Source organism: Vitis riparia, chromosome 16 (assembly GCF_004353265.1).
Source record: "Vitis riparia cultivar Riparia Gloire de Montpellier isolate 1030 chromosome 16, EGFV_Vit.rip_1.0, whole genome shotgun sequence".
NCBI lineage: Eukaryota > Viridiplantae > Streptophyta > Magnoliopsida > Vitales > Vitaceae > Vitis > Vitis riparia.
In genome coordinates this window covers 8,229,666-8,252,255 of record NC_048446.1, presented here as the reverse complement: position 1 = coordinate 8,252,255, position 22,590 = coordinate 8,229,666, and the positions used below count along the sequence as shown (strand labels likewise).

General features: G+C 36.9%; 1 protein-coding gene across 3 annotated transcripts in view; it reads left to right on the top strand.

Annotated features, from left to right (window-relative positions):
• Nucleotides 1–4,187: 4,187 nt before the first annotated feature.
• LOC117933708 (protein ARABIDILLO 1-like) overlaps nucleotides 4,188–22,590 on the top strand; it is a 60,554-nt gene continuing 42,151 nt past the window's right edge. Inside the window, exons 1-5 of one of the 3 annotated variants that reach the window (XM_034855206.1) lie at nucleotides 4,188–4,397; nucleotides 4,562–5,955; nucleotides 6,217–6,375; nucleotides 6,449–6,529; nucleotides 6,632–6,763. In XM_034855206.1, the coding sequence (XP_034711097.1) occupies nucleotides 4,618–5,955; nucleotides 6,217–6,375; nucleotides 6,449–6,529; nucleotides 6,632–6,763 (1,710 nt within the window). In that variant the 5' untranslated portion in view covers nucleotides 4,188–4,397; nucleotides 4,562–4,617. Of the gene's footprint in view, nucleotides 5,956–6,216; nucleotides 6,376–6,448; nucleotides 6,530–6,631; nucleotides 6,764–22,590 lie in introns of all 3 variants that reach the window. The other 2 variants (XM_034855205.1, XM_034855204.1) reach the window with 2 other exon arrangements.

Genomic DNA, 22,590 nt, shown 5'->3' with positions numbered 1-22,590 from the left:
TAAAAATGGGACAATTTTTACTATTTTGATTCTTTGGAGTTAAATGTGGATGACTGAAATTGATTAAATCAAGCCTTAGATTGATACCTCGAGTCCTCAATTTTATATAAGTTATCACAAAAGATTGGTTTAGCTACTGTGTGTGATTTATTGATTTCAAATCAACCCTGAGTTTGTGTTTAGCCTATTATTGATTTTATAATATTTAGGCCAAAGTGTTCGATTAAGACCAATAAATGAACAATTCAACGTAAGAATGTGCATTGAAATCCATCTCTCTATCGAAATGGTATCCAAATTCAATCAATATTGTGAAAATCTTAGAGATCTTCATATTGAATTGAGAAATATATCAATATTGCTTTATAATGACACATTGAAATGTCCTATCAATTTCATTTTGACATTGCACCTAGGCTTTATCTTTCTTAACCGATTTATATCAAAATCATGTGTTCGGTATTAAAATGAAATTAATTCTATGACTAAAGTGATATCAAATATATAAAAAATTAGTTCATTATATATATAAAAAAAATTGTATCGATTTGATTCAATATGGAGTCTAACATTCAAGCACATTATCAAAAGCTATTTTGTGGTCGATTTTGTATCAAAATTAAATTGATGCAAGGACTTAGATGCTTTCTTTGGTATCTATTTGAGGTTCTCCTTGTATCAAAATTCAAACACTTAGTTTGAGATGTTGATTTTGAGCAATTTGTGTCATTTTCACCCTTCTTAGATTTTGGATCATTTTTTAAGCATTTAGTATATTTTCAAGCCTAAATGATTCTGCAAACTAATTTTTGGACACCAATAAAATTGAATTTGGTCTCATTTCCCTTATGATCCACATGTTCATTTGTTTGAATTCTCTATACATATTACCACATGTATGATTAACTTTATCATGCCATTATGCATTTTTTTTATATTTATTGCTTGTGCATTATTCATGTGTTTAGTATGTGGTACCCATCAATAAATCAATAAAATGCTAAAGTTCCCTTTACTTGATTACTAGATATCAATTTTATTTTAGGTTTAGCCGAATGCCTAACACCTTCCCTATACTTAACCTTGACTCCCAAATCCATCATTTGTTTGTAGACTTATCTTCCTGTTTTTGGAGTTACCCTTAGTGTTTTCTTTCTTATTATATTTCCTCTTCTAAAAATAAATAAAATAAGTGATAACCCCAACACTCAAGTAAAAATGAGCTTTCAAAAATAAAAAAATTTCATTTTCCATGGAGTTTAGGCCTCGCCACCGATTTGGGATGCATCATTCACCCTCATAGAGAAATGGAAGTCCACAATATGCTTCTTTGAAAAGTACATGCCAATAAAATCTTGTATACAAATTTTTAAAGGTTATGTTCAAAGACAAATGACCACCTTATGCTTTGAAACCACACTAAGATAAAACTATTTGGATTTCTTTGTTTGGAATATATTTTATAAGGATTGATCGAGGCAATGCTTAAATATATAAGATTCATGAAAAAGGAAACTTTTAATCTCAATAAGAAAAATTCTCTTATGTCATAATCTCAATATATCAATGCAATGAATTGATAGAAAACAAAGTCTTATCAAGAAACTAATCATTCATAAGAGGGGACAAAGGTATATGCTCTATGGTTATCCTAGATAGGCTTTCATTCTCCATTTATAATTAAACTCTTGTAATAATAAAATCTATATAATAAGTGTAGGCTTGGCATTTTTTTAGTAAGTGAATGTCTCAAGGCAAAGTGATCAATGTATAGAACTACTATTGGAGATCTCACTAGAAAACTTCTAAATTTGTCATTGGCAAACACAACAGTTAACATTTTTTTTCAATCACTTAGTAGTTTGTTTATATAAAGTTTTTAGTTATAGAAGGCCAACCACGTAGGATGGTGAATTGTCAATCATTTGAGAAGAGAGTGAAGTAGAGTGAGAGAGCTAATAGGAGATGAGAGAGAGTGGTAATGAATCAAGAAGAGAACCTAAGAGAGAGAGAAAACAATTTTTCTCTTGTTTGATGGAAATAAAGTCTTTTTATAGTGCTCTAAGTTAGTAACTCTCACATTAATGGACTAATGATGATGTGGAAGCTCTTAAAAATGACACTTGTCACAAAGACAATGCACCTCCTCCCTTCCCCTTCACTCTTATTATAGTAAAAAACAGGTTTAATGCATGTTTATTTTATCTTATGAAGTTTCCAACTCTAGCCATCGAAGCAAGACTTTCAAACCAATCCTAAAGTAAAGATGGTGGGAAGGCTAGTTCCATAGTCAAGATGTGACAAAGTCTATTTTGGAACTCCCAAGCCCATAGGCATACTAGCATCAAGGCACTATATCAAAAGTGATACCTTCAAGAAGGATGTAGGATATCATCTAGTCATAAGTACTATAGAGGAGACATAATTTTTGTAATAAGGGTGAAACAATCAACCTTCTACGGTGTACCTAATATCACCTTTACCAAAAGTTGAAGTAGGAGAACCTTCTCATCATTCACCATAGGCAGGAATCAATGGTTGATGGTATATTGTATAACTTGGGAATATGTTTGGAGATGGACATCAAAGGGCAAATAATGTGCAACACTATGGCATAGCAAATATATGTGAATAACATGGATCCCTTTATGCATTGAAGATCAAGGATGAGATGCAGTATGTATCATGTTAGTAAAGAGTGGTCTTGAACATGTACTATTTTGTAGCAAGACACATGGTATGCCATGGTTGCTCCACATGAATTTCACAAAATAGGACATCAACATAGTTAACCTAGTGTTTCATTCTAGGTTTAATTGACATGACAAATGACATAAGGCTTATTACTATTTCTTTACCAAGCACTACAAAAAAAAAAAAAAAAAAAAAAAACCTACTTTCAAATGCCATACACGATAGGTGTGGAGGTTAACATAGAAATCAATAGCCTAAATATTACCTTACATTTATCAATTCACACAAACACCTCTTTGAGGAAATTACACAATGGTTTTGTTATCTTATTAAGATCCTTTACGTATCTTTTATAAAACCTAGCATGGTCAAGATTGATCTCATTTCCTTTTAACTATTTTTTTATGAGAGCGCATTAGCTATAATATCTATTTTGGCATAGTCAACTTGAATATCTTTTCAAAAATCACATGTCCAAGCATTATGCTAGAGAAACCATGAATTGAAATTCTCTTAATCAAACACAAGGTTGGTTTCCTTACATTTTATCAAATCCCTTTTAAAATTTTTCAAACTATTTTCAAAACTTTTCCCAAACACAATTATCTTTTCCTTAATTCTTTTTCTTCCTACACTTGTAAGAAAATTAAATTAGTATAGAAGGATTTTTTTTCTTTTTCTTTTTAACGAATGAACTTCTTGTATGATTTTTTAGTTGTACATAGAAGCTCCTAGCACAAGTGGTTAACAAAAGTTCTTCCAACAAATTGCCTTTATGACAATTGAAGGTTACATTCTACAATAAATTTAAGTAGTTAAGATCCTGCTTTGGTTATGATCTCTGACCATGACTATCCTCTTTTACTTGGTTTTGTTTGAGCTATCTTCGATCATGAATGTTTTCTCTATCCATGTTTTCATCACTACACTTAGTTCTTTTCTTCCTTTGTAGGTGAGATATATAATATCGTCATAGTCAATCAAAGATAAACTTGTTGGGCTTTTGGTAACTTTGAATTTATATTAATATGTTAATAACCTGATGGTTCACCTAGATTTGTTAACAAAAAATATAAGATTATGAAAAGATCCTACTTAATATTGTTAAAAAACCTTCTTGAATTATAGGAAATTTGATAGTGTCTTCTTATCATACGTGCTAACTGTCTAATTATATTACGGATTTCCTTATCACATTTAATTTGATATACAACTGTCCAACCTCGTTATTTACGTCCTGATTGAAACTTGTTTTGATACATTACGATCCGTAACAATCTAACGGTTGTTTTACTCTTTAAATTATATTTATATATTTATATAGTGAATCTCGATTTGATGTAAATAAGGAAAATGACACATTTTCCAAATTGATTGTAAATTTTTGAAAATTAAGTTAAATCTTGATACATGTGTCATGAATAACCAATTTATGAATCAATATGTAAATAGGCATTGCCCCTAAGTGATTATATGGGAGAAACGTACTAAGTCCTCTCTATTTGGACCATTTACCAAGTAGTGGAGAGGTGGAGAGCGATAAAGAGGGGCAAAGGAGGTGATAATTGCTTCAAGGCTTAGGCTTTTGCCTCTCTCCAGCCACTTCGTCAGGGTCGTCTTCACTTTGTCAATCTCAAAATCCCTCTGTGGATTTCTTCAAAGCTCAGTTGTAAAGTTCACCAATAAAGCCCAGAGATTTACAGGTACAAGAATGTCATGATTACCGGTATTTGAAAATTTTGCTGTTGATGCTCGTACCCATTTCCTATGTACATTTAAACTTGTGTATTCTGTGATGCTTTAGCTTTAGATGGCATTCTGCAAATTGGTTTTGTTATTTACTACGAGGGCTTTCTTGTCTGCATAGATTGTTCGTTTCGGGGTCTGTAGTATTTGGGAAATTGGAACCTGTTTGATTGAGATATGACTCGGAGGGTTAGGCGAAAAGGGTCACAATCTAAGGACAAAGCCAAGGCAAACTTTCCGAGTTGTTTGGAAATTGGGGATGCTATTAATGATGTTGACTGGACAAACTTGCCTGATGACACAGTGATTCAACTGTTTTCACGTCTAAATTATCGGGACCGAGCTAGCTTGTCATTAACCTGTCGATCATGGAGGCAATTGGGTTCCTCACCTTGTTTATGGGCCTCACTGGATCTCCGGTCCCATAAGTTTGATGATAATGCTGCGGATTATCTTTCCTCTCAGTGTGCGAATATTACGAAGCTTCGGTTCCGTGGGGCTGAATCTGCAAATGCAATTATTAGACTTCAGGCAAGGGGTCTTCGTGAAATTAGCTGTGAATTTTGTCGGGATATTAATGATGCAACTCTTTCAGTTATAGCAGCTCGACATGAGGCGCTTGAGAGTCTACAGCTTGGGCCTGATGCTTGTGATAAGATCACCAGTGATGCTATCAAAGCAGTTGCTTTCTGCTGTCCAAAGTTGAAAAGGCTTAGAATTTCAGGTGTTCAGGTTGTTACTGGAGATGCCATAAATGCTTTAGGTAAGCATTGTGGGCAGTTGGTGGAACTCGGGTTTATCGATGGAGATAATGTAGATGGGGCAGCATTGGGGAACTTGAAGTCAGTTCGATTCCTATCAGTTGCAGGGACAAGAAACATGAAGTGGGGTTCAGCTGTGCAACCTTTGTGTAGATTGAATAGTTTGATTGGGATAGATGTGTCAAGAACCGATATAAGTTTGAGTTCTGTTACGAGGTTGTTGTCATTTTCCCAAAACTTGAAAGTCTTCTTTGCTCTGAATTGTCCAAAATTTGAGGCAGATGTTAATAATAGCACCAGCTATAATTACAAAGGAAAATTGTTAGTTGCCCTTTTCAGTGACATTTTTAAGGGAGTAGCCTCATTATTTGCTGATAAAATAGAGAATCAGAGGGAAGTGTTTTCTCATTGGAGGAAATTGAAGAATAGGGATAATAATTTGGATGAAATAGTGACATGGATTGAATGGATTCTCTCGCATTCCCTTCTGCGTATTTCAGAGAATAACCCGGAGGAGTTCAATGAGTTCTGGCTTAGGCAAGGAGCAGCATTGTTGCTTAGTTTAATGCAAAGCTCACAAGAGGATGTACAAGAAAGAGCAGCCACAGCAGTTGCAACCTTTGTTGTTATTGATGATGACAATGCTACTGTTGATTGTCGAAGGGCTGAGGCAGTTATGCAGGATGGTGGAGTACAGCTGCTTTTGGACCTTGCTAGCTCTTGTCAAGAGGGTCTTCAGTCTGAAGCAGCAAAGGTGACCATAGTTATATTTTCAAAGTCAATCCTGTTCATGGTAGAAATTGAACTTTGAATAGTTATTCTGGAGATCTGGATTTTTTTTTTTTAAATAAATTATGTTGAAACTGAATGAAGTTTTAAGATGTTGAAGATTTCAAATTGAATGCAAAATCTTTTGTGTTTTGCTTGAAACTAAGCTGGTCTTCAACTGAATTCTGAGGTTGATAATTTTGGTTTAGTTCATAAATTGGACCTGATTTCATTCTGAGATGTGCAGGCTATTGCAAACTTGTCTGTGAATTCAAAAGTTGCAAAAGCTGTTGCTGAAAATGGTGGAATTGACATACTTAGTAACTTGGCGAGGTCAATGAACAGATTGGTTGCTGAAGAGGCTGCTGGAGGGCTATGGAATCTCTCTGTGGGAGAAGAGCACAAGGTTCTTAGATGGAAGCTTTTTGATGATATCTTGTCCTTAAACCTTCTGATTATTAACTAAAGTTGATTTTTAGGGTGCAATAGCTGAGACCGGTGGTATAAGAGCCTTGGTAGACCTTATTTTCAAATGGCAGTCTGCTGGTGATGGAGTTCTTGTATGTTCCTTGCATAGCATGTATCGTTTTGTTTGCCTTCTATTTGGTTTGGGGATATGACAAGGTTAAATTGTGGGCTGGTCCTTGCATGCTTAATATCAGGAGCGTGCAGCTGGTGCATTGGCAAACTTGGCAGCCGATGACAAGTGTAGCATGGAGGTCGCAATGGTGGGTGGTGTCCATGCTTTGGTGATGCTTGCTCGGTCCTGCAAATTTGAGGGAGTGCAGGAGCAGGTATTCTTGTTTCTACTTTTGATTTACTGCATTTGTAACTTATAAGCAGATTTTATAGTTTAACTGCTTCTCGTTTCTGTCTGCAATTCTGTGTTGTGCTAGCCTTTGGGGAATGATGGTTATGCATAACAGTCCTTGTACTTGTATTTTTATATTAATTATATCGGGTATACATGGAGCATGCTGTTTTTCTTGATGTGTAACCTCATTTATGCATGCTGAAGAAGCTTACACACTATTTTTGGGTTCTTAGAGGATGGTTTCTTGGGGGGCTTTGGTTTGAAAAATGGCTTACTCTAAGTCTGAGAGTAGGTCTTGCTGGGGAAGCTCTAGAGTCCTTTCTATGCTTCAAACCTGGAGAACTTCACTTAATTTCCTGGTTCATATTGGATTATAGCAGTATTTATAGGGGACCTCTGGGATTAGAAATTGTTCAGAAATGTTTTCCATTCTTTCCATTGGTCATGGAAAGACAGAAATAAAATGACTGCAATTTTAAAATTCACTTACTCTTGTTAGGTATAGGTGTTTGTTTCTCTAGTATTTGTGGTTCTTTATTCAGAGGTGTATTTGACAACTGTACTTCAAGATATGAAAGGTAAGAAAACGAAAAATTATCAACTTGGAACTTAGCTCAAGTGTCACATATGCTTATTTACTAGAATTTCCCTTTGGAGGAGTTCATACTTAAGTCCTTAAGAGGGATATTTGTCCTAAATATACACTAATATTATGGAAAGGAAAAAAAAAAGAAAAAAACAGGAGAAGAAATTTCAAGGAGATCAGTTTTCTTTTTTCTTGGTTTGAGTGTGGGGGCTTAGGTTTTGGTTGGATAAGAATTCATCATATGGATTCTATGAGAATTGCACATATAATTGAGGTGATTTAGTGCCCCAAAAAACTTTAGGACTTTTGAGCCCCAATCCTCCAATTTGTAGTAATACTACAAATTGGGTTCACAATATATATTGTTCTTTAATATCTATACATGGAGAAAAAGATAAGCAGTCAAATCACAAATTTGTAATCATAGATAGATAGATAGATAAATAGATGGTGGACTCAAATTCAAAACTTCTAATTGATCGAAACTCTAATACCATATTAAACCATCAACTTTTCTAAAAGTTTCAGCTATTAGGATTTAAACCCACAACGTATATCATGCTTTAGCACTCTATGAGAAAGTAGTAGGTTAATCAAATAGGTTTGTTGAATGATGTGTTTGCACAATTCTTTTTCTTGAATCAATAGTTAACACAAGAACTGTTTTTTAAAATGACCTTCTAATTTGGATTTAAGGTGGCTAAGAAAAAAGTAAAGCACTCCAACAAACTTTTAAAATCAAAAGAGGATGAAGATGCGGTGTGGAAAGGCCTAATTTATGGTGGAAACGAAGTCTTTTTAAGATTTTTGTGGATGAGTTTAGGGGGAAGGGTGGAAGCTAAGGTTCTAGAGAGAGTCAGAGGCTACTCTAATGTTTCCGTAAAGTTTGGAAGAAAGGGGAAGGGGATACTATCTAGAGCTATGAAGTAATGATGCTGGTTGGCTCTAATGTTTTGTGTGCATTGAGGAAGGAAAATTTTGTTGGTGTTTCCAAAATGCTAGGGGTTTCTACGGGATAAGGTTACTTTGTCAAGAAGTTTCGAAACATGAGGGTATTCCATCCTTCCAAGATGAGTGCTTCTATTTTTTGGCTAAGAAGGTGCTTCCTTTAGGAGGCTCCCTAGTAATGGGTGCGGTGGTTACTTAGAATACTGAGAAGGGAGGGCCTCAAAAGTGGTGGAGAGGAAGGCTCAAGATGAGATGGGAGACACAATGTGGATTCAAGTAGGTGAGAAATAGTTGAATTAGAGGGTGGAATCCTTGTAGTGTTGCTTAGTAGGTACATAGGGGGACTTCTTTGACCAAGCTCTAGAATTATCCCCTTCGAGGAGGCGACTCTTCCACAATTGGCACTTGAGAGGGTATGGGTGCCTATCTTTGCTTGGGATGCCCTTAGCTTATTTGAATTTGGAGAGGTCTCTAATTCAGAGATGGTCTCAAGAAGAGGGTTGTGGTGCTTTAAGGATTAAGTGTTATCTCTAGATGGATAGGACTTGAGGTAGGGTGCTTCTTATCAAGAATTCATGTGAAAGAAGTTTAGGTGAGATTAGTGGGGCTACTTGTGCATTTGTGGAAAAGTGAGTAATTCAAATGAGTTGGAGACTCTTGTGAGGGACTTTGTGATTGTGGATGAGGATGTTGCCTTAAGGGGTAAAGATCTTGGTGAAGTTAGATGGGATGAAAGTTCCAGGTACGATGCAGGTGGTGGTGGATTTTTTCTGTTTTTCTATCCAAATATGGTAGGAAATTCTACCATGGGTGTGGAAGGTTATTCCAAGAGGAGGTCGCAAGGGCACATAGGTTAGGGAAGATGGGCAATTAAGCTACATGTTGGAGAGAAAGTGGGGTGAGGGGAATATGCTGATCAATAGGAGAGCTAAGGACATGTCTCAAGTTGGGAAAAAGTAGTTTGAAAGGGTAGTTGAAAAGCTTTAGGAAGGGCCTAAGAAAGCTAGCTTGAATATGATAGATGGATGTATGGCTTATTGTGAAAACAAAGGAAAGGAAAGTGGGGATAGGTGGCGAGGTGTCGTAAGATGGTTGGAGGGTGTAAAGCATTCCTAATAGGTGAGGGCCTAAGCTCTTAATGGACTGGCTGATTGTGTAGGCCAAAATAGGGTAGGCACATATTTGTCTTATAAAAGCATAGGCCTTTTAACGATAGTGATGGCCCATAAGGATACTATTTTTGCCTGAAGTTTGTTAAAGGTTAGGCTTATAGCCTAAGTGGAGCCAAGGAGGAGGCTATGGGGTAAGCTTTAGTGGACTAAGTGGGAGAAGAGAGATGGCCTAGGTGAGGCTGTTGGAAGTGTTGTGTTTAAGTGCAAAGGTGGCCTCAATTTGTGGGGCTTTGTCCATGGTAAAAGGGAGTCCCTATCTTCTTCTAGATGTGCTGGGGATTGGAGGGGATTGAAGTCAAATAAGGGCAAGATGGTTAGGGACAAATGTGAAAGCTCTCCTCTTAGTGAATTAGTGTGTTGCCAAAATGTATTCCATGCTTGGCCAAATGTGTTCTGAGTGCTCTTTTCCTTCTTGCATCTTCTTCGGGGGTTGAGATTTGCTCATTTTCTCCTTTCTCTAAGGGTGGTTTAGCTATGTGGTATATGGATGGGAGTTCCTCTTGCCAAAGGGCTTCCTTTAGGGCTTTGGCATGAAGGAATTGTGTTGGGGGTGGGCAGGGGGTTTGGGTTGAAGATGATTTTTCAAGATGGTAGATTAGTGGAATTCTCTAACAATTTCCAAAGGCCCCTTGAAAAAGCTTCAGGGAAGGAGAGAGGAGGGGAGTCCTCGGTTCCTTGTGGGAGCATGGGTAGATCTTGCTCCTTTGATGGCTATCCACTTCAAAGTTGGCTAAGTTTAATCGGCTTCTAAACATGCCAATTGAGGGATATGAAGCGGATCTTTTAGCCCTTATTAGAAAGATGGAGGCTAGGGAGGGGAAGAAGAACAGAACTTTAACAAAGAAGAGAAAGCTTCAATGTCTTCAAAAACCAAGGGGAGCTTTAAAATTAGAAGGCTTCATGAATTTCAAGGGAGAGGGTAGGAAAGACGGTAGGAGAGGAAAAGGTGGTGGGAAGTAGTTGTAGTTGGTTAATGAAGATGTTTTTGTTTGGGTTTTCACGGATGTTTAAAACCTAATGAAATGGAGAGAAAGGGAGGCTTTCTAAGCCAAGTTAAGGGATATTAGAGGTTTGTAGGGTGATCCTTGGTGCGTTGGTGAGGATTTTAACATAGTCAGATACTTAGGAGAAAGAAGAAATTGTATTGGCATTATTGTAGCCATGAGACATTTAAAGAAATCATTGAGGAATTGAACTTGTGTGATTTTTGATGACTGGCAGTGCATTCACTTAGTGCAGAGGTGTGAATAATCAATCTCTATTGAAACTTGATGGTTTTATAGTATCGAAAAATTAGGAGAACCATTTCATTGGTATATTATAAAGTGTGTTGCCTCGACTAGGTTAGATCATTCACCCATTTTTTTACATGGAGGCAGGATGAGGAGGGGTAACTCCCTTTTGGTTTGAAAATATGTGGCTAAAAGTAGAAGGTTTTAAATATCTAATAAGGGGTTAGTGGTTAGGGTATGGCTTTAATAATGCATAAAACTTTATTCTAGCCAATTATCTAATGTGAATGACTCACTATTCACTTGGTTTCTAGGTCAAAATTGTTAAATAGGAGAGATGACCGAGTGGTTCAAGGCATCTATAACCTAAAGGCATCAAATGCCAATCCAAAGGTATGGATTTGTGATGTATTTGGCGATGTCTTGGTTAGAAAGGAGGCTGCCTTGAATCAGTTAGGTTTTTTAAAATTCCAAAGAGAGGCAAGAAATTCTTTTTAAGGTGGATGTTGAGTATGGAAGGCTTGCTAGTGAAGAGTACCTTCAATGACCCTTGTTGGAAGAAGCTCCCTGTAGGCAAAAATGAAGAGACATTTTTTTGAATAGCAAATTCACAGAAGGAGAAATTTCATGTATAGTCTCAAAGATAATGGTGTTCGGCTTTTAGAGAAGGAAAAGGTAACTTAGTCTTTTCATAGCCTCTTTTTGAAATCGGGAGACTAAAGGCCTAGCATTACCAAGATGGCTTTCGAATCTTTGGGTAAGGATGAGGTTGGTGGTTTGGAGGTGCCATTCTTAGAGGAGGTCTATTTAGCTTTGACATCAATAAGTGGGGAATAAAGAGCCAAGGTTGAATGGGCTCACAATGGTATTTTAGCAACATTTTTGGGACTTTGTCAAGCACGAGACAATGAGTTTAATTCCATGAGAACCACTCTTGAGTTAGAAACCTAAATGCTGCTTTCTTAACATTGATTCCAAAGAGAGGTGTAGAGGACTCGAAACATTTTAGACCTATTAGTTTGGTGATTGGCTTATTCAAGTTGCTTGTTAAGGTCTCAACAAATGGACTAAAAAAGGTGGTGGGAAAATTGGTCTTCGTTTCTTAGAACATTTTTGTTGAGGGGAATCAAATTTTGAAAGCAGTGCATATTCCTAATGAAGCAATTCACTCAAGGTTAAAGATGTTTCTATTGGTATGTTTTGCAATCTTGACATAGAAAAGTTATAGACTCATATGATAATGTCATTTGGGATTATTTGCTAGTAACACTTGTAAAAATGGGATTTGGACAAAGGTAGATACGATGGCTTAAATGGTGCATTTCTAATGCAAGTTTTTCAATGTTAGTAAATGGAACGCCTATTGGTTTTTTCAGAGCTCTAGGATTAAAGCAAGGGAATCCCCGTTCTCCTTATCTTTTTGTCATAGTAATGGAGGTGCTTAGTTGTTTGTTGAAGAGGGCCATGGAAGGATGATTCATCCTAGGGTTTAAGGCTTGTGGGAGAGGAGATTGGTTTGACTCATTACTGGTATACAGTTTTGTGATAAGAAAATCTACACTTGATTAAAATAATGTACAACTATCCCAATAATGTTGCCATTGAAACCTCTTGTTTTCAAACCAAAACAATTTCTAACTTTGAAATTGAAAACAAACACAAAGGCTAGCATGGGAGCTAGGTTATCTCCACAGGGAATCCTAAAACAAATTTTTATCATTAATCACTTTAGTCTAAAGAGATCTAGTATACAACAAAATCAATCAAAGAATGTAAGAATCATATTTTGAGATGTTCAGTCATGAACTGATTATGAAACAGAGATACCATACATTGATCTACTTTTCCTAAACATTGATATGAAGCAAAATCTTATCTCAGCACAGTTATACCTTTTTCTAGTGCTTAGGATAGTATTTCCTATCACTTGCTTAGATCTGAGATTATCTTTTAGAAATCTGATTATCTAGCTTTACATTGATTAGATCCATTCCTATTTCAATTCCTTGAACCTCTGTTTTTATAGAAAACACTAGATGCATACACAACATACATCAAATGAATTCTTAATCATGATGAGAGCTAGTTCTACAACCAAACGTCAGAAGTATATACAAACTCAAGATAAGAAAACACAAAATTCTCAAATATATAATTAAGAACACTACAAAGAAATGCACCCACCCTCTCAATCTTCAGTGCATTGCAGAAGTTTCTCTGGACATCAACAAAATCTTTGCACTTTCAAGGCAAGATTTACAAAACAGATCTTGTTTGGCAGCTAAGAAAGTCTATTAACAATCCTAGAAATCCTAATCTCTCTCTAAACTACTTTAGAAGGAAATTACAAATCTAAAACTACTTTCTTCAAAAAGAGAGTGCCTATCTTTCAAGATGACAAGGTATTTATTGACCTCTGAGCAACTCCTTGTCCAATCATGGCCTGACATACACACAACCAAATTCAAATGAAATTGCTACAGTTCAAATCATTGTTGACAACTATGAACCAGATCGATACAACTGTACAATTCGACAACCAAGTCGACACCATCTCTACATCCTTGTTTCTAGAAAGCTCTATCAAATTATGAACTGATGCCTTTCAACAACCAAAGATAGATGCTTTATGTATTAAAGAAAATATCGCATATCGAAATATATTCCCATATTTCTTTCTTGAAGTGATAACCAATGATACCTAACTCCTGTATCAAAATAAGCTTCTTCAACTAGAGATGAGTTCATTGGTTGTCAGATAGAAAAATTGATAACCCATGATAGTCCTTGATAATAGCTTGTTGTATCAATAGATATCGAAATTAACTTTGATAGAGGTACTGTAGCTTACCCAGAATCAGTCATTCTGGGACTTTATCGAAAGGGTGAAATTGATGCCACTGAGGTATTAGAAGTTTCTTCATTCCTTCTCTCGATACAGTGAATATGTTGAAAGGCTCAATACTGCTTTATTGCCCTGTATCAAAATGGTGATCTTGCCTTGCTTAACTTCTCTTTTACAACTCTCAATTGTCCCAATCTTGCTTGCTTCTTAAACTAACAAGAAAACTATAAGAAATGAATCAATTCTACATCAATTCTCATTAACATTCAATATTAGTTTACAATTAGAGACTATGCACAATCATATCGTAAAAGGGTTGAATTAAATGTAAAATAGTCTTGATATGTCATCAATTAAGCCTTTAAAACTATGCATTTTACACTCAAGTCAGAGGTGTAGGGGTGAAGGTGAAAAATCTTTTGTTTGCTAATGATAATCTCATTTTTGTGAAGCTTGTTGAATTTAAATGCTTTATCTAAGTTGGGCTTTTATGTGGTTTCAAGATATATGAGGGTTGAAATGTGGGTTAGAGGAGGGAGAAGCTCCCCACCATGTATTTAGGCCTACCTTTTGGAGCTCCCTTCGAATCTCAGGCTGTTTGGAATTCAATGGAAGAGAAAGTTCATAAATGGTTGGTTGTGTGGAAAATCCAGTATCTCTTTAAAGATGGGAAACTCATACTTATCAAAAGCACTTTGGCAAGCTTACCTATTTATATGTCTCTTTTCATGATACTAAGAAAGGTGAGTGAGTTTGAGGATTGATAAAATCCAAAGAGATTTTTTCTGGCAAGGGTGTGCTTTAGAGAAAAGGCTACATATGATGGACTGGGTGATTTCATGCAAGAAGAAACGAAATGTTGGGCTTTGTAAGATCTTTCCATCCTCAACAAAGCTTTGGTAGAGTGGCTTTCAAGATTTGCTTCAAAGAACAAGTTCACGTGGAAGCGGGTGATTGTTGGGAAGTATGATAAAGAAGAGGAGTGTTGGTGTTCTCAAGAAGGTAGGGCTAGTTTTGGGATAGGGTTGTGGAAGGCCATTAGGAAAGGTAGGTATGTGTGTACAACCATGGAGAAATTTGAATAAAAATTTTTTGAGGAAGACTTTTTCTGATACTTTACAATATGAATAGATGCAAAATATATAGGAAAAAGAAAAAAATATGTACACCTGGAACTCCTAGAAATTAGTTGTAATATACATGGAAATACATTAAAGAATAAACTTTTTTTTTTTGATAATCGTGGATGTCCGGGCCAGCTTATGCGCACCTCGACTAATCCTACAGGGCCCTGAAGTTAACGACCGGGTAAACCTCTAGTGGCCCTGAAGGGACTCGAACCGGTGACCATTGGGGAGCAAACCTAAGGCCAGACCAATTGAGCTACCCCTCAGGGTTGCATTAAAGAATAATCTTTATTTCCCTAATTCTGATCCTATCCTTAGCTACCCAAGAATATTATGAGTTTGAATTAGGAAGAAATCTTGGCCTTAATTTTCGAAAGTCAACAAATAATTGGAGCTGTTTTTTTGCACTCCCCCTTAAGGTGGTTTGAAAATATCAATGAGACCTAACTTGTTGATTAGTATCTTGAATGCTTGCTTGAGTAGACCTTTGGTGAAGATATCTGCTAGTTGTTCATTAGTTGACATGAAAGGCATGTAGATTAATCCATTTTTCAACTTTTCTTTAATAAAATATCTATCTATCTCAACATGTTTGATTTTGTTGTATTGCACCAGATTATTAGCAATATTTATGGCTACCTTATTATCATAGTAGAGCTTCATTAGTCCCTCAATCTTGATCCTTAATACTTCAAGTAGTTTTCTCAACCAGAGGAGCTTGCACATACCTTAAGCCACAACTCCCAATTCTGCCTCGACGCTACTTCTTGCCACCACTATTTGTTTCTTACTTCTCCATGTTACAAGATTTCCACTAACAGACATACAATAACTTGAAGTAGATCTTTTATCTTTAATTGAGCCTGCCCAATTTGCCTTTGTAAATGCTTTTACTCAAATTTGTTCATCCTTTCTGAATAATAAATCCTTACCTAGAGTTTTCTTGAGGTATTTTAGGATTTTGTACACAACTTTTTAATTCTCCCCTTTAGGTGCATGCATGAACTATCTCAACACACTAAAGGGAAGGCTATATTTGGTTTGGTATGTGACAAATAAATCATCTTTCCCACAAGTCTCTAGTAGTTCTCCTTATCGACACTTTTACTACACAAGCCCAATTTTGTGGTTTGGGTCAATTGGAACTTTAGTAGGTTTGCAACCTAGCATTCCTACTTCCTTCAACAAGTCAAGTGCATATTTCTTTGTGTGACTACAATACCAGTCTTTGAATGTGCCACTTCCATACCTAAGAAATATCTTAGAAGACCCAAATCCTTCATCTCAAATTCCTTTATAACTTCCTTTTTCAGGTGATCAATTTCAAACATATCATCCCTTGTCGGAATTATGTCATCAACATATACTATTAAGATGGTTGTTTTACCTTTCTTGGAAAATTTGAAAAACATGGTGTAATCTGACTAACTTTGTAGATACTCACTCCCTTAATAGACTTTGCAAAATGATCAAACCAAGCCATAGAAGATTGTTTTAATCCATGCAATGATCATTGTAACCTGCCCACCTTTTCTCTACCATAATTTTCTTCAAAGGTTGGTGGTAACTGTATATAGACTTCTTCAAGTTCACCATTTAGAAAAACATTGTAGGCATCAAGTTGGTGGAGAGGCCAATTTAAGTTTGCCACAAGAGACAACAAAACTCTCACAATATTCATCTTGGCAACTAGTGCAAACATCTCCTGATAATCAATTTCATATGTTTGGGTATATCCCTTTGCCACCAATCTTGCCTTAAATCGATCAATAGTCTCATTTGGTTTGTGTTTCACAAAAAAAAAAAAAAAAATCCATTTATATCCAACATGAGACTTTCCTTCTAGTAGTTTCACCAAATCCCAAGTTCCCTTTCTTTTAAGTGTCCTAATTTCTTCCATGACTGCATTCTTCCACTCAGGATTATTGAAAGCTTCTTGCATTGACTTAGGAACAACTACACTGGACATATTAGACAAAAAGCTTTATAGGAATGTGAGAGACCATGATAGGATGAGTTTCTTTTCTAAAAGCAATAGGTAAATCAAGATCATCAACAATAGGAGAAGAATAAGAATTACTTGTGCCTTCTACATCAATGGATATCAATTCAGGTTCTTAACAATGCTCTGATGGTTGTTTTGTCCTCCCCGGATTAGTTCTCCTAGAGTAGACATGAAGCTTTGGTTGTGGTAAACCTTCTTCCCTTAGTTGTTGTGTTGACATTTTGGATAGGGGAGACGACAATGATGAGGAAGGTAAGGAAGGGATAGCAAAATAGACAGGTGATTGAACAAGAATAAAAGGCACGCTCTTGGATGATGAGACGAGTAGAGGAATGGTTTCCCAAAACGAGGCTTCATTAAAATTCTCCCCCTGAAGGTGAGTGTGGGCATAATATGGTTGGTTTTACAAAAGGTGACATTGAGTTTGACAAACATCTTTTTAATGATAGGATTGAAACACTTGTACCCTTTCTGGGTTGGTGAGTAACCTAGGAAGAGACCTTTAATGGATCTAAGGTCAAGCTTACTACAATGAGGATCATGGTCATGAAAAAATGTTGTGTAGCCAAAGATTTTTGGAGGAAGAAAAGTGAATAATTTTGTGGTGGAGTAAAATTGAGTGAAAATAGACAGAGGTGTGCAAATCGAGGACTTGAGTAAGCATTTTATTTATTTGATAAGAAGCAATTTAAACAGCCTCACCCTTAAATTGTTTTAGGACACGATTTGTGAAGATTGAGATACCTCGAGGTGTCTGTTCTTTCTTTTTGTTACTACATTTTGTTGGGATGTTTTGAGACGAGTGATGAACAATACCATTTGCTGAAAGGTATGTACCAAGGATAGAGGAAGAGTATTCTTTCCCATTATCAGTTTGTAACACTTTTATTTTTGTTCCAAATTGGTTTTGGATCATCTCATGGAAGTTTTTAAACACTCAACCTCAGATTTTTCCTTTGACAAGTATATCCAATACAACTGTGTGTGATCATCAGTGAAAGTGGTAAACCATCGTGTTTGTGTAATGTTGTTTACTCTGTAGGGTCCTCGTATATTGGTGTGCACAAGGACAAAAGGAGCAGGTTTTTCATATAGTTGTGGCAGAAATTTAGCCTTTTGATGTTTGGAAAGTTGACAAAATTCACACTGAAGTTTTGAAACTTGTTTATTTTTTAACAACTTTTGAAACAAACGTTGCAAATAAGAGAGGCTAGGATGCCTTACCTATAAAAATACATAGAGAAGATAGGATGCCCTAATCTAAAATGCCATGACATGATTTTTTCAGCTGAAGATTGATTTGCCACTTGAGCTTGCCTTTCTAAGAGATTTTTCATCCTCAAAGTAGTACAACCCATTTATCTCTTTAGCTCTTGCAATTATCTTTCCTGAATCCAAATCTTGGAATTCACAACAATGGGATGAGAATTTAACAACACAATGACTATCTTTGGTAAATTTATTGATTGAAAACAAATTACAAGACAAATTAGGAACATGAAGAATGAAATTTAAGGTCAAGTTTTTTGAAATAGTTATAGACCATTTTCTAGCAGTTGATGATAATGTACCATCAACAATCCGTATTTTTTGACTCCTAGAATGATCATATGGTCAAAAGCCCCTAAATCAATGATCTATGAGACTTTATTACTTGGAATGGAGCTTTGAAGGTTATAGTGCTCAATGAATTTTAATGATAAAGGTGGCAGAAGAGGTCAAGGGACAACTGGGACTTTGTTTCTATTGGTAAATGAAAATAAAAGTTCTCTATTAGAATGGAAGAGGGACCAATGATAACAACAAAAGAAAAATCAACAAGTTAGTGGTCAACTCTCAAAGGGCGGATTTGGTTTGTATTCAGGAAACCAAGATCTAAGAAATGTCTAATAATCTTGTTTGATCTCTAGGGGTGGGGAGATTCTTAAGAGTAGGGTGCTTTGAATTTGTGAGGGTTAGTAAGAGGGCTTCTGGTTTTTTGGGATAACAAGGTGTTAGGATTGATTGGAATGGAGATTGGAGTGTTCTCAATTTCCTATCAATTTAAAAATTGTGAGATGATTTTTGATGCGAACCTCAATCGACATGCTTTGAGACCCAACAAACAGTATTGGAATAATTGCCCAAGAAAGCTAAAATACAGATTTTTGATAGAACCCTGACCCAACGTTTATAAGTGAAACGTGAACCAAAAGTATAAGTAACAGACCTTGACCCAATGATTACAATGGAATCACGAACCGAAGGTATAAAGTTGAACGCCACAAGGAAGAATCCCTAATAAGTTCATAGTTCTTGAAGAACCAAAAGAAGAGCAAAGCCTCACCTTTTCTGATTGTTTTATTCAATAAAAATTATCCCCTAATACAATGAGTGCATGCTATTTATATGTCATGAAAAAAACTTACTAAATATTAAAACCCTAAATAAAAGTTGATTTGGTCTGAAATTAGCAGATCCAAAATAGGAAAATAGCTAAAAAACGTACTAAATATTAAAAGCCTAAAATTAAGGTAGATTTGGCCTAAATTTAGAAGCTCTAGAATAGGAAATAACTGATATGAAGCTGGAAAGTCAATCAGTCATTAATCCACGCCATAAATCATGCCCAATCAAGCTAGATTAGCCCTCAATAGCTTGGATTAAATTTATTACACTTTCATCTTCCTTTAGGCTAAGCTTGGAATGTCCTACGTTAGAATCAACCCAAATCTCTTGAATTAGCCCAATAAGTGCTTCTTTGATCTTCTTAGATCTTGCTTTAGTAATAGGCCCAACTGGAACATGCAATGGATCCTTGAATGCTTGTTGATTCTCATCAATTTCTATTGGGTCTTTACACGGGTGTATGATCCTTTAGCCAGGAGAGCTAGAGAGGCCTTCTAGGAGGAATTAAGGTCTATAAGGGGGCTGTGGCAGGACCCTTGGTGTTTAGGCGGTTACTTTAATTCAGTCAAACTTCCAGGAGAGCAAAGCAAGGCCTTAAAGTTGTCCTCAACTATGAGACATTTTTGGGAGGTTGTTAGATAGTGTACAATTATTTCAGTTATTTACTTTTCCTTTTTTTTCCTTATTGTATTGTGGGTCCCACTAGCATGTATATATATACCCAAGTCCAATGTGTATTATTAATAGTTTTTTAATAACAAAAATTAGGGATTCTCCATTTTCTCTCTTTTCACATGGTATCAAAGCCTAGGAAAAAAAAAACCCTAATTATTCTGGTTTATCCATGAATCAATTCTGGGAAACCTTTCAATGACCGTGTTTCATTTCGGTCACCTTCCCCACTCCTAAAGCTTTCTGGTCAACCGTATCGCCGTCAGAAAACCCTCACCGCCGGCGACTTTTTCCAGCGAAGTCCTTTTCCGACACCGACCATACCATCAGGTGCGCAAGGAGGAGATCTTCAAGTTTTGTCAAAGCACCGGAGGGAGAATCTCAGTTACGCACCGACCACGCGCATTTCTTCTCCGACGACCTGAACCTCACGCGTCGGCTTGTGAGGGCGAGTGGAGCACTTTCCGGCAACACGCTTCCACCTCCAGCCTCGCTTGACGCCGTCTAGCCACTCTCCATTTGTGCTTGTGCCATCCGAGCCCTGCAAGTGCATTTTTTGGGGTTTTTATCTCCGCCGGCCCTCTAAACAGCCTTTCCGGCGACCTCCGGTGACTTCCTCTCCACCTTGAGCCCTGCACGTGTCTTAGGAACCGCGATCTAAAGCCATATTAGGGCTCTCTTCGATCCAAACATATTTCGTTCTCCAGATAAGTAGATATGGCTACTAAAAGTTCTATTTTTTCCTCTGTTATATCTGGATCTCCTATGATTACTTCGGAGAAATTGGTTGACAGTGAAAATTATTTGTCCTGGTCTGCCTCTGTGGAGCTTTGGTTTATGGGTCAGGGTTACGAGGATCACCTTGTTACGCAGGAGGCGGATATCCCTGAGGTTGACAAAGTACAATGGAGGAAGATAGATGCATAGTTATGTAGTGTGTTATGGCAATCAGTTGATCCTAAGATTTTGCTTCATCTTCGGGCCTATAAAACATGTTTTAAATTTTGGAATAAGGCGAAAGGGCTATACACGAATGATATCCAACGTCTTTATAAGGTGGGTTCTTCTATTGTCAATGTCAGACAATAAGACATGGATTTATCTACTTATATTGGCCAAATTGCCTCTCTTAAGGAGGAATTCTTGACCGTGATGCCTCTTACTATTGATGTTGGGGATCAACGAACACAGATTGACAAGTTCTTCATGGTTTTTACGCTTATTGGCCTCCGTCTAGATCTTGAGACCGTCCGCAATCAGATTCTTGGCAGTTTTTCCATTCCATCCTTGGATGATGTGTTTGCTCGCCTCCTCCATATCTCCTCCACTCAGACTTTGCCATCTGATAACACTTCAGATTCTTTTGTGTTAGTTTCTCAAACTAACTCTCGAGAAGGACGCAGTGGTAACCGAGGTAGAGGCCAACGTCCTCATTGCACCTATTGAAATAAGCTTGGCCACACTCGTGATCGGTGTTATCAGTTACATGGGCGACCTCCCCGTATTGCCCACGTGGCCTAGTCATTTGATCCTCAGCCGCCTCAGCTTCGGAGCTGCTCCACATCTCAGGGTATTTCCCTCACTGACAGTGAGTATGATGACTATCTCCGCTATCAGGCCACCAAGTCAGCTTCTGTTACTTTTGTTGCCCAGACTGGTAATGTTTTTGCTCGTCTTACCCACACATCTTCTCTTGGACCTTGGGTTCTAGATTCTGGCGCTTCTGATCACATATCTGGTAATAAAGATCTTTTCTCTTCTATTACTACTACTTCTGCCTTACTTATTGTTACCTTAACTAATGGTTCTCAAACTGTGGCTAAAGGCATTGGTTTGGCACATTCTCTCCCTTCTCTACCTCTCACTTCTGTCCTTTATACTCCTGAGTGTTCTTTTAATCTTATCTCCATTAGCAAAATCACGCGTACTCTTAACTGTTCTATTACATTTTTTGATAAATTTGTGACCTTGCAGGATCGGAGTATGGGGAAGACGATTGGCATAGGACATGAGTCTCAAGGCCTCTATCACCTCACCTCGCCTTCAACTCCTGCAGTTTGCATTTCCACTGATGCTCCCCTCCTCATCCACAGTTGCCTGTGCCACCCTAGTCTATCCAAGTTCCAGAAAATGGTCCCTCATTTTTCATCTTTGTCGTCGCTTGCGTGTGAGTCTTGTCAACTTGGGAAACATACTCGTGTCTCGTTCCCAAAGTGTTTGAATAATCGGGCAAAGTCTCCTTTTGAACTTGTCCACATTGATGTTTAGGGTCCTTGTCGGACTGCGTCTACTTTAGGATTTCAGTATTTTGTCACTTTCATTGATGACTATTCTCGATGTACTTGGTTATTTTTAATGAAAAATCGAGCTGAGTTATTCTCTATTTTCTAGAAATTTTATGCTGAAATCCAAACCCAATTCAATATTTCTATTCGTGTGTTACACAGTGACAATGCCAGGGAATATTTCTCTGCACCATTTACTTCATTTATGTCCCAACATAGGATCCTTCATCAGTCTTCTTGTGATCATACTCCTCAACAAAATGGGGTAGCTAAACGTAAGAATCGACATCTTGTTGAGACAACTCGTACTCTCCTTCTCTATAGTAATGTTCCTTTTCATTTTTGGGGGGACGCTGTTCTTATAACATGTTATTTGATTAATCGTATGCCCTCATCATTCCTTTCTTTTCCCTGACCAACCACTTTATTTCCTTCCTCCTTGTGTTTTTGGTTGTACTTGCTTTGTTCATATTCTCACTCCTGGACAGGACAAACTTTCTGCCAAAGCCACAAAATGCATCTTCTTGGGATACTTCAGACTTCAAAA